This window comes from Enhydra lutris, unplaced genomic scaffold (genome assembly GCF_002288905.1).
Source record: "Enhydra lutris kenyoni isolate GAN:26980312 unplaced genomic scaffold, ASM228890v2 scaffoldscaffold74, whole genome shotgun sequence".
In the NCBI taxonomy this organism is placed as follows: domain Eukaryota; kingdom Metazoa; phylum Chordata; class Mammalia; order Carnivora; family Mustelidae; genus Enhydra; species Enhydra lutris.
The window spans coordinates 2,965,421-2,978,015 of NW_019154158.1; the positions used below are offsets into that span (position 1 = coordinate 2,965,421).

Sequence of the window (12,595 nt, forward strand, 5' to 3'; positions counted from 1 at the left end):
GTCCTGTGATCGAGCCCCGCATCGGGCTCTCTGCTCAGTGGGGAGCCTGCTTCCTCCTCTCTCTCTCTGCCTGCCTTTCTGCCTACTTGTGATCTGTCAAATAAATAAATAAAAATCTTTAAAAAAAAAAAATAAAAAAATAAAAAGGTTGTCATTTATGAAAATCTTAGGTCTCTCCACAGGTATTTCTTTCAGAACTGTGCAAATAATAAACAAGAGTAATAAATTAATGCCATTAATGTCATGCTCTACATCTTTCATGTTCCATATTTCATGAATATAGATGCACATGTGTACTGACTAAAAAATAAATTTTTTGCTTTAAACCTTTTATTTCAGGGATTAAAAATAATTCTTTATATGATTCAAAGGTCCCTACTATTCCTACTGATTCCAAGGGAATCCCTTGGCAGTGCTGAATGTCACCTATGAGAGAGGAATTATTTCTTATAGCTTGCCAAAGTATTATTTAGCAATAGTAATGATTACATTTGTTTAAAAAGCATGTAAAATTGATTTAGATCAATTTAGATAAGGTATCTCTTTTCCTCTTAGACTAGGCATTATCCTGTCTTAGTTTAGGGGTTGCAGAAGTAAGAATTCTGCATTTACCAATTTATGTAAATTGAGAGTACTGCAAAGTGGTTAACTATTTAGACTCAGGAACAACTCAGTTCTCAGTACAAATACTTATTGCAAACCTTTGATACAAATATTTTCTATGAGTAGGAGGGTCCCTAAAAGCTAACAAAAAGTAACCAAGAGCTTTGGAGAGTAACAGGGCAGTATGCTCTCTGATGCTATCACAGCCCATACCTGTGAGACACGCAGAATAAGTGTAATTTATAAATAAGAAAACTGCCAGCCAGCCAGCCTATGGTCAGTGGCTTGTAAATGGAAGAGTCCAAATTAAAACGCAGGAATTTTGTTTTGAAGTTCAAATTTCTTTACCTAATGCCACCCTCCCCCAACCCCTCACCCCATTCGGTCACCTAGAATTTTGCCTTCGGGTATTAATCCAATTTCTCCTTAGGAGATGGTGGCCATCTATTTCCTATTCTGGCATGGTGAAATGAACATGAGATTTGAAATCCAAAGACCTGACTCTGCTTCAGTTATCTTCCTATGTACAGTGTTGGACGAAACACCTAGACATCCTGGGTTCTAATCCCCTCAACAAGAACAAAAGGGGGTTTTGCCGAAGTCAGGTAAGTTCTAGGACTGCAAGAGGTTATATAATGACATATGATGATAATTATATGCTAGTATTTATTTAAAAGTAACAAAGTTCTGGTACTCTGTAAAGCACTATGTATTCATTTTTTAGATGAATCATTCCAATGACTCCCAAAGGAAAGAGATTATAATTTTCCCCATTTTAAAAACAAAGACACTAACATAATAAAGAGGCTAATTTGCCCATGATCATTTAATATGTGCTAAATTAGGTTTAAAAATTAGACTGTATTTTGTATTGGCTGATAATGCCTTAAGATAAACCTCTCATAGTATATTTAATGGTTGATTCTAGAAGCACCAAACCCTTCAAGACTCAAGAATTGAAGTTAGAATAATATATAATGTTGAAATTTGTGGTAGAGTAATAACAAAATCATATTTTCCATAATACATCACTTGTGGGCCCAGCCTGACTCCTGTGGTCAAATGTAATATATAGTATTTCTGGACAAAGAAAGGACATTCTCTGTACTATGAAAATTCTTAGACAGGAAATTCTCATTTATAATGTCAAAAGGTGTTTTACCACATCAAAAAGGAAAATAGTTGTGGAAAGGTTGTAAAGAGAAAGATTTTAACATCACTATTACTATAGGCTTTAATACATTTTATTTTTTTCATCAAATGATATAAAAGTGCAATGTTAGACTCATCTAAAATTACTTTAAAAAGAGAATATATTTACCGTTTTTCTGTGAGCATAAGGAAAAGATTCAGTTTCCTTATATATTAAAATCTAATTTTTCTTAAGACTTTGAGTGTAGGTTTGTTTAACGAAGTTTACTGTTGAGACTAATAAAAACAGTGTTTTCCAAATGTACGTATTTAGGTCAGTTTGAGTCAAAAGACATTACGCATGAGGAACAACTGTAGCAGAATGACAGTATGACATTTAAAAACATGTGTTTAGTGGCAAATGTGCCTTACAGAGCCTTTAAACAATTAGAATCTTTTGTACGGAAAAGAAGGGACACCGATACAGAGCCCTACCACTAACCAGAACACAAACAAAAAGAATTCTATTGTTAGAGCTAAGTCAATGCATGCAGAAAATATCTTTTGGCATCCTTTTTAACCTATAATGAAGGATAAGTCAGATACTCCAAATAGTAATAAGTAATGAAAACCAACTTTTAAAAAAATGAAGCTATTTATATGCCAGGAAGTCTGTGTCCCAGAATACCATCTTAACTGGCTGATGAATAAAGGTGAAATGGTAAAATTAAATCAAAACTGTTTTCTTTTTGGCATTGATATTATAGCACCTAAGGTATGTGAAATATTCTCCATTTCTTGAAATAAGTTTGATTGGCCATTCCAAGCTAGTATTTCAGTGTACTAGATGAAAATACTTTAAAATAGCACCTGATATCAAAAGTAAAGTCAAAGAAAACAATATGAATGGTCTGTTGTTTATGTTTCTTATAGACCTTTGCGAACAATGGAAGTGTTAAGAAGAGAATAAGCAGAAAACAAAACTTGACTTACCACAAATGAATCCAGTAGTGAGGTAAAGCCCTATTACGCTGGTACTAAAAGAGGCTGTGACCATTCCCAAACAGCATAATAAACCTCCTACCATCACCACTGGTCGGCTACCGTATTTATTCACCAGAACACTACTTATGGGACCTGTGGTAGAGAGGAAATTAAAAAACATTCAGTTGCTGGGTCATTTACTTATTTATTTTTAACAGCTGTTAATTTTGAAAGCACATTTTAATGATAAAAGAAAAATATTAGTCCACATAGAATATAATGAAGACTTTTCAATACTTCCTAATCACTTTGATTGGTTATCTTTACCCATATATATGACAACACATAAAATAATAAATTAGAAGTGTTTAACATATAGTTTATGACCATAATCATTTGACTTTTGATGGAAAAGATTTTCAACAGGATTTGGCTATACTACCTAAATACTTAATAAATGCAGGCAAATTTATGTAACAACCATCTAGAGATTATAAAAATGACTTGTCTGTGTTATAACTTTATTTGCTAGAATAATACACGAGCACACAACCAGAGATCCTCTTAATTAGAGATTAAATTGTTTTTTTATTATACCACAGTATGACTTTTCTTTAATACCATATTTCCTTGATTCTAAGATACCAACTGTTCTCATATATTATGTTAGAAGTAAAGACGTCTCATATTTGAGGTCTGTTAAACAATCCCTGTTCATCAGGTGGGGGTCATAGGTAGTGATGGAGCTATCGCCGCTTGCTTGAATTTGGTTGTTATTTCTGTGGCTTGGTTGGACAATAGCAATTCCTCATTCAATCAAACAATTTAAGGGCCATTTGAAGGAGGAATTTGAATATGAACACTGACTATTGTCTAAAAAACCTTCTAGTCTTATGTGTGAAACATGAACACTGAGAACTCAGACTCAAAAACTAATTTAGGGGAGCCAGACACTGAATGGGAAGAGGTTTTAGGAATGCTTTACTCAATTTATTTAATGTACATTTCCCAATGCATGCGTGTGGGGTGTGTGTGTGTGTGTACATATAAAATGCAGGAGTGATTAAAATTATTAAAATCCTCTACGTTTCACTGTGTCTAAAAAAGCTCTTTTGGTAGTTATAAGATAAAACTTCTAAATATTAATAAAGTGTGTTTTATTTTAATCACTCTTTTTTTTTTTAGTGGTGCAATATAAAATAATGGTGCAACTTAACAACTGAGAGCATCTTAGATTCAGTGAAAGCCCACACTATTTTATGAGACCTATCAATGTGTAAATAGTTTGATTTGACACGTCTTTCTTAACTTAAAATTGTATTTCATCTAAAACAAGGGCTATTGCTTTGAGGGGAAAATATTACATTAGGTCAGAATTCTCAGTCCAATATTTAGCCTAGAAAAAATTTAAATGATTTTTAGCTAATACTGTAACTTAAAAAACTTGCTAAGTGCAATTTACTGCATTTGAGAATTTCTGCATGGATATATTTAAAATACATTGAGATTCATTTGTCAATGCAGCTTTATTCTTTCACACAACTGTAGTTATTGTTTTTATTCCTTAAATATAAGTTTAAAATAAAAACTTCATGGCCTAATACTACTCCACAATATGTTTTGAAAACTAACTGGTAAAAAGACATTTTTTTTTTAAAGACATAACGTGACAAAAAGAACTCAAAAATAGAATACCACTTTTGCATTTAATATCCCCCCCAAAATAAACTAAAAAAGACCATATGAAAGATAGATCTATAAAAACAACGGAACTGGGGGGGGGGGGAAATCAATGAAAATTGTTCAAGATAATGTGAAAATAATAGATTTTGGTCCCTAATATGGTAAAAACTCATATGATTTAGGAAATTAGCATTTTCATTAAAAAGCACACAGCTAAATTCAAATTGCTTTTGTGAAAAACAAATTGATTGGCTTTGATTAATTATTCAACTTAAGTGTGGAGTCCTTTTCTTAAAATTACTTAACAGTTCACTTTAATTCAGCTGAAATCAGTTCCATGCACTATTTCTCGAGATTCTAGTATAAAACCAGTTGACACATGCCAAAATAAAATAACAAAAACACAACTATAATCATCAACCTATTATAATACAAAGGCAGAAATTATAAAGTTATTTTAAGAACTGTAATGGATGCTTTGATATACACTAGACTATCAGAATGAATCCTAAGGCATTTACCAATTACTTGGACTAATAACAATTTTCTCAGTATCATTGCTATTATGTATACAATTTTCTATGTGATGCCTGGATAACTCACAAATGTACTAATTACTAAAATTTATAAATGTGTTTGCTTAAATGGTGTAAATTTAAATTTGAACATAGGCGATGAATCACAATTTGCAACGTGGGGTAAATAATTATATCTATAGTTCAGGATAATCACCTCAAGGCTTCTTTTTCCATGACTGTGATTAAGAGTGGCAACTAAAGAAAACATTTGGAGGGGCTGGTTTTTTTTTTTTTTTTTTTTGAAGAGACTGATAATTTCTACTGTGACATCAGTCAAGATGCAATGAGAGTTCTAATTTTAACAAATTATTTTACTTTAAATAATACACTTTAGTTAAGTGATAATCTATTAGACAATCTATAAGGGATATATTTACATAATTCATCTATAATTTTTTCTAGCAAAAAAGATACAATTTTTAGGTTGATTTCTTTAGAAATCAAAGCTTAATCAAACCCTTAATATGAAATACATATAAAATGTCATAAAATATTTCTACTTTGTAATAGTTATAGATCTAATTAAAATTATGATATAGAACAAAATATATTTATTTTGTAAAGAATCTTTAAATGCTTAACATTAGCTTGAGGAGGCATCTAACATCAGATATAAAACACAACGCTACCCAATACCTCTCTCTCTCCAACATACAAGCAGCTTGGTATATTGTATTAACAAGAAAGATAGAGTTCCAAGAAAATAAATAAATTCTTACCACATATGATATCTGTTAAACATGAACTAGCCTCACAGCTGTCCCTTGTTGACTAATTTCAGGCCTAATTATATTCTGAGGTCATTTATTCATTTATCTATTAATTCAATCAGGATGGAAGTTTCTACTCAGCATATATTTTTCAAGTAATCATGATGTTTAATCATTAGTTAAGTCAGAAAATTCTCTACCTGCTCAGAGTTACATCTGAGCCCATTTCTAAATAGAGCAAAGGTACTGTTCATCCAAATGCTTTGTTCTATACATTTGTTGAGCAGTTAAAAAAAATGATGTGCAAGAATCCTATTGTCTTATTTCCTAAAAAACGTTCATACAAGTATCAGGCTATATCTAAACCAGACTGATCTACCCACTAATTTCTTCTGCTCCAGCTTTCCAAACTATCTCGGAATTTCTAGTGTCAAGCTTAATAGTCACTTTCATGCTGGCCGTGAAGCTGTAAAGGAGAACTTCATCAGAGAGCAGTTTAATGATCACAGTGTCGTCACCCATACTTCAGCTTCGTTTTCTCAAAGCTACTTCTGTCCTTTATGGCCGTGGCTCCATAATACTTATTCTGGTGAGGAAGCTTATGTGCATTCTTACAAATTACAGAGAGTGCCCATTCTTAGAACTCCTGTTGTATTATAGTTGGTCACACACACACACACACACACACACACACACACACACAAACACACACTCCCATAACACTTATAAATCCTGTATTTCATCTGTTTGAGTCTTGTCCCTACATCTTATTCTAAGTTCTATGATGGTAGTTGCCATACATACTATTATTATTCTATAATTATTCATTAATTTATTGAGTTATTACTCTTTGCAGGCAGTGTGCTAAGAACTGTGCATGCATTATTACATATGATTTTTGTGGATATCTGATCATTAGAGAAATGTAACAGTTGATAAAACTGAGACATGCCAAGTGTTGATAACTTGTTCAAGGTCACAACAACGTAAGTGGTAAAATGTGGACAGCAGCCAGGGTCATCTGATTTATAAAAACTTATACTTTTCACTACTGTGTAGAAAAGAATTAACCTATCAGATGTGAGGCTTTTATCCTCAGAAAGGCCTGCTTACAAGCCTAGCTCTTGGCTGGCACCTGGCAACTTGGGATTTCAGAAGAGTTTCCTAACCGATAAGAGTGGCTCAATGTGCCTGAACTGTTTCACAACGTGGTTTATGCTGAACATTCGCCTTCCTTCCCAGAGTCTGTTGGCCAGCAACCCAACAGAAACCTCAAGCTCTGAGTCCCTAATGAGCTTCCTGATAGACAACACTTCACCTACATTGTCACAACTAGTTGCTGGATTAAGCCCATCCTTTGTGATTCCATTGGGAGAGGACTCTTGGAAGTTTACATTTGGTTTCTCCTGTACTTTGATCCATGTGCTTTTCCCATTCCTGATACTGTTTTGCATTCTTTCATTGTCATAAATCATAGCCATGAAAAAAAACATTGTTGAGTCCTGTGAATCTTTCTAGTTAATCATGAAACCTGAAAGTGGTCTTTGGGATTCTGAATACCATTACTACAGTGTATCTTTTCTAATTTCAAGTTTTACATATAGTTATAAGCAAGTGTTTTTTTGTTGTTGTTGTTGTTAAATATTTTAAAAATGTTTGGCCTATATATATATGAATTAGTCTATTCCTTTGTATATTGTTATTCTGTTCTGTAAACATGAACTCATAGTGCTTGTTTTTATTTCCATTGTATATGGCAAGAGTACAAGACAAATGCTGTGAGAAAATCTGGAGAATATGTTATGTAATGAACATTTCATAAAATATATTTGATCAATCTAAAACCATGAATTGGAATTGAGTATCAATTTGAGCTATATAAAAATTTTATGCATAGCATAAACGCTAACAGAAGAATGATAAACTGCTATAATTTATTTTTCATTTGCTTTATTTCAAATTTGTATATGTGGTATCCTGTCAAATCAAATGATAAAAAGCACTAGTGCAGGACTGGGAAAAAGTTGTTTGCAATTACAGAAATTTATCTGTGTTTACTACTGTAGTATTTTTCTTACTGACAGGAGCTTTCAAAATTTGTAAGAATTTTTGAAGAGATTTTTTTGGATTAAAAAACTGTTGCTATTTTAATTTGGACAGAGGATGGGAGCCTCTTCATTAACTATTTGTTTGCCTGAGGTTTATCCCTCCACTGATGTTGGGATTAAAAATTCACCTGGTGTCTTTCTCCATGTGATCTCTTTTAAGGTCAGTGAAAAACATGACAGGAGAATCTCTAATAATCGGGAAGTAGCTATTACATTTGCCTTTACAAAGGATGGAGATATAAATGTTATCCAAGGGGGCGCCTGGGTGGCTCAGTGGGTTATAGCCTCTGCCTTCGGCTCAGGTCATGATAGGGTCCTGCAATCCAGCCCCGCATCCGGCTCTCTGCTCCGAGGGGAGCCCGCTTCCCCCTCTCTCTCTGCCTGCCTCTGCCTACTTGTGATCTCTGTCAAATAAATAAATAAAATCTTAAAAATAAATAAATACATAAATACATAAATAAATGTTATCCAGGTAGATCATCTTCAGTTAGAATGTTGCTGAATCATAGTTGTGCCAGTTTGACTCAACAGAGCGCATCCAGCACTTACAAAAGATGAATCTTTTTGGCAGACACTCATAGTATATTCACTCAACTATTATTTCATAATATACTCATTCAACTAGTATTTCAAATTTTAAGTATATAAAGGTTTTGAATGAATGGTTTGAGTAATTGTAGAAATCAAGAGTGGGGTTAGTTAATATGATAGGTATACCTGACGCATAACAGGGACAGAGGGGACTGGAGGGGGACATGGTCTATAAACTCATCTTTGCATTTGTTGTTCCCTCTGTTTGACATATTTTCCCTTTAATATATGAATGGCTTATTTTTCTCATACTCAGGTCTCTGCAGATATATCAGCTCCCCAGAGAGACTTCTCACCATTCCAGTAAGATAAACCTACGAAACCTTAATAAAGTACTAAATGCTATTTTAAAAAATACCTAAACATCAATAGCTCATTTCCCACACCTTCTATATTAAACATTTTTCTTTCTTCATGTATCTCAATACCTGTCTGCCATCAGTGTGGTTGTGAGAAAAGTTCTCGACTTTTACTTTAATGAGAAGATGGTTATTTTTATGTTCCTTCATCTTTTCCTCTCTTTACATAAACTTCTGCATTTCTATATTCATTTGGCCACAGATTGCTCCTAACTGGCATCATCACAGCTGTTTTAAGAGATGCTCATTCTATTTGTATGGGAGGCGGGGATGGAGAATAGACAAACTGCCATCTTACCAAAACCTTTTACTACAAATCAAAGGGTTTAAAAAAGTGAGCATTCTGTGCCCCTGGACAGAAATGCCAAACAACCTTGTTGGTGTTTACAGGTTACATTATTCCCCATCAGGAAAGATGTTTTTACTTATTTAAGGCTGGCACAGTGGCCACATAAAACAAACAAACAAAACAAAACAAAACATTTCTTAACATGGCACATTTCTAAACTCTTCACATGTAAGAGCACATGTAATCTCTGTAATCACTCCAAAAGTTGGCAGTATTTCTTCATTCCATTTCATACATAAGGAAACTGCCATGCAAAGCAACAGTTTGCCGGGACTGCTCGAGCACTCTGCTGTGGCAGCTGGGGCTGCAGCGTGCCTTGCACTCCCACGAAATGCCATTTTTCCTGGGACAAGTGATTACATCTCTTTTACATGTATGATGCTCATTTCTTCAAAATAAAAATTTCTGTTTAATTTACATTATGCGATATTTATACTTTACATTGCCTGCTCTTTGGAGTAATTTTTAAGAAGGCAGAAAAAAATAAGACTGTATTGCTAAAACTGCTGGTTCCCTACGCAAGAGCCATGACCCCTTCCTTCTTCCTAAATGAATCCTGATTTTGTTTAATACTTAATCTCTTTTGTGACATCCCCAGGCCTAACTCATGGGAATGAATCATAAGTACAGTAAGGCAATCATGAGAAGACCGATCCCATTACCAAATATGGGCTTAAACATGAGCATTTGGGGGCAATTTTAGGGTAAAGTTTTCTGGGGGCTTCAGGGAAAAGATGTCCTTAGTCTTATAAAGCAATAAAATGCTTCTGTAGATGCCACAATCATCTTTCTATGATGAGCAGTGCTTGAAGATAAGAGATATTTAAGTCACTGATTAGACCAAAGAGCCAATAAAATCAACCAAACCAGGGGCGCCTGGGTGGCTCAGTGGGTTAAGCTGCTGCCTTCGGCTCAGGTCATGATCTCAGGGTCCTGGGATCGAGCCCCGCATCGGGCTCTCTGCTCAGCGGGGAGCCTGCTTCCTCCTTTCTCTCTGCCTGCCTCTCTGCCTACTTGTGATCTCTCTCTGTCAGATAAATTAAAAAAAAAAAAATCAACCAAACCAGAGGGGTGCCTGGGTGGCTCAGTGGGTTAAAGCCCCTGCCTTTCGGCTCAGGTCATGATCCCAGGGTTCTGGGATCAAGCCCTGCATCGGGCTCTCTGCTCAGCGGGGAGCCTGCTTCCTCCTCTCTCTCTGCCTGGTTCTCTGTGATCTTTGTCAAATAAATAAATAAAATCTCAAAAAAAAAACAAAAACAAAAACAACCAAACCAGAAGCTACTATGCACAACCTTCTTGTGATATGACATAAAACTTAACTCCCGGTCACTTTACAAATGGGCACCGGACTATTGCCTGCTTGCAGTCCAAGACAACCTAATATAATAATAGAAAAAAATCCAGTTCCTATTAAAAATTTCATAAAATGTTAATATTATCTCACACTAAAAAGTAGTTAACATCTGCTAAATACCCTCTTTTCCTCTTAAGCTTAAAAGGTTACTTAGTTTCACAGAATTATCCCAGTGTGATCTAACTGCAGAGCATTTAAAGTGATTCTGATATTTTTCCAATTTGTTATACTCAATTAAATGTTATAATAATTTAACCTCAATAGAATTTTTGAAATGTGGATATGTAATTCATAATGGATTTTAAAATCTATATATTTCCATCAGGTAAGTTCAATTTGTAAATCAAGGGTTCGTACCTATCTTAGGCAACTAATTAGCAATATGACCATTTCTTAAGCATGCTAACATTTATTTCTGTTCATGGATATTTTTCCCTCATAACTCTTACTGTACATAGAATATTGCATGAAGTCCTATGAAATTTTATATTCTTTCCCTCTATTTATTCTTCAAAATTAGTTTTAAATAACATTATCATAATGCATTACATGAACCCATCTGTCTAATATAATCTCCTAGCCCTCTAGCTTCTCTACTATTTTGTTACTCTCTTTAGTATTAATATTCTACTTTGTGATATATTTATTTGCGTATTTGTACTAATCACTAGAATTTCATCTCTTGGAGGGCTAAGGGCATACTGTGACTCATTTATAATTTACTTAGGCTTAAGACAAATTATTTTATATAGTAGACAGTAATTATTTTTTTATTTAATTAGATTAAATTATTTTCTAAGCTGATTTAGAATTGTCATATGATGCCACCATCACTTCATTGGAATGATATCAGTATTTATCGTAGCAGACAAGGTTTTAAAGAAGGCGTTTAATCTACTGGGTTTCTTTTTCTCCTTCTCTAAACCATATATAAAACAAAAAACACAACATGTGTGCCAAGCTAAAGATCATTTTAGAGACATGTACATGATCTCCATTCATTTTCACTCTTCTCTTTAAAAGGACCTTGGTTTGTGAGTAAAAACTAATTTTAAGCAAACAAAATTCCTCACTAAAGGTATGAGGTCCACTTGTCCCTACCTACTACCATATTTGACAGGATATAGTGTTGCTGTATGTAGATGTATTTGTGTGTGGACAGGTGTGTTTTGAACCTAAGAGACACAGTACCAAGAGAATGTGCTCCCACTCTCTTTTGTGCACTTTTTTTTTAAATGATTTTATTTGTTTGACAGACAAAGATCATAAGTAGGCAGAGGGGCAGGCAGAGAGAGAGAGAGAGAAAGGAGGAAGCAGGCTCCCTGCCGAGCAGAGAGCCCGATGCGGGCCTCGATCCCCGGACCCTGGGATCACGACCTGAGCCGAAGGCAGAGGCTTTAACCCACTGAGCCACCCAGGTGCCCCTCTTTTGTGCACTTTTTACGTAAGTTCTGGTATAAAGTTCTACAGAATGATAACAGTATTCTCTACTCATTCCAAGGAATAGTCATCCTCAGTGAATTATTAGTCTGCCTTTGTCTAATACTCTTGGTTATTGACTCTGCATTCATTTTTTCCTGATTTCTCTTTTGAGAAAACATGGATTCCTTTCAGGAGTCTGCTTTTCTCTGCACAGCCATGTGCTCAAAGAATTATGGAGCTGGGAGTAATCCTGGTTTACATAACGAGCCAATTGTGATAGTCTCATTCTTTTCTCCATTGAATGATTTAGCACTGGGCTTATGACACAATTCTGGCCAGTGAGACACGAGTGGAAATCTAGCAATTTCTGGGAAACGTTCTCCTCTACTTAAAAAGAGATACAAAGAAATTACTAAGTGTTGCCTCATATATGCATATTACTAAGAACCAGGGCAGCCATATTGTGAATATGAAGAGAGCTGGATGAAGGAAAAGCTGAAGCACAGAGCCTAGAAGTTCCAGGGGCACCAAAGGGAAGTGGCAACCTAACAGAGGCATTCTAGGGTCACTCTATATTTTAAATTCTTGTTAAATGAGGGAATGTGTTTACTTAGGGCTTAAACCTATTGAAGATTTAAGCGGAAAGCATCCTAGCAGATAAACCTGCAGTAAAATAGAGGACTTTCCCTTAAATATTGGGGTATAATGAAGGATAGGGTTGGA

At 34.7% G+C, this 12,595-nt stretch overlaps 1 protein-coding gene across 2 annotated transcripts in view; it reads right to left on the bottom strand.

Annotated features, from left to right (window-relative positions):
• LOC111160201 (solute carrier family 16 member 7) overlaps window positions 1–12,595 on the bottom strand; it is a 177,118-nt gene that overhangs the window by 12,363 nt on the left and 152,160 nt on the right. For both annotated transcript variants that reach the window (XM_022523108.1, XM_022523109.1), the window contains one exon: window positions 2,728–2,871. In XM_022523108.1, the coding sequence (XP_022378816.1) occupies window positions 2,728–2,871 (144 nt within the window). The remainder of the gene's footprint in view (window positions 1–2,727; window positions 2,872–12,595) is intronic.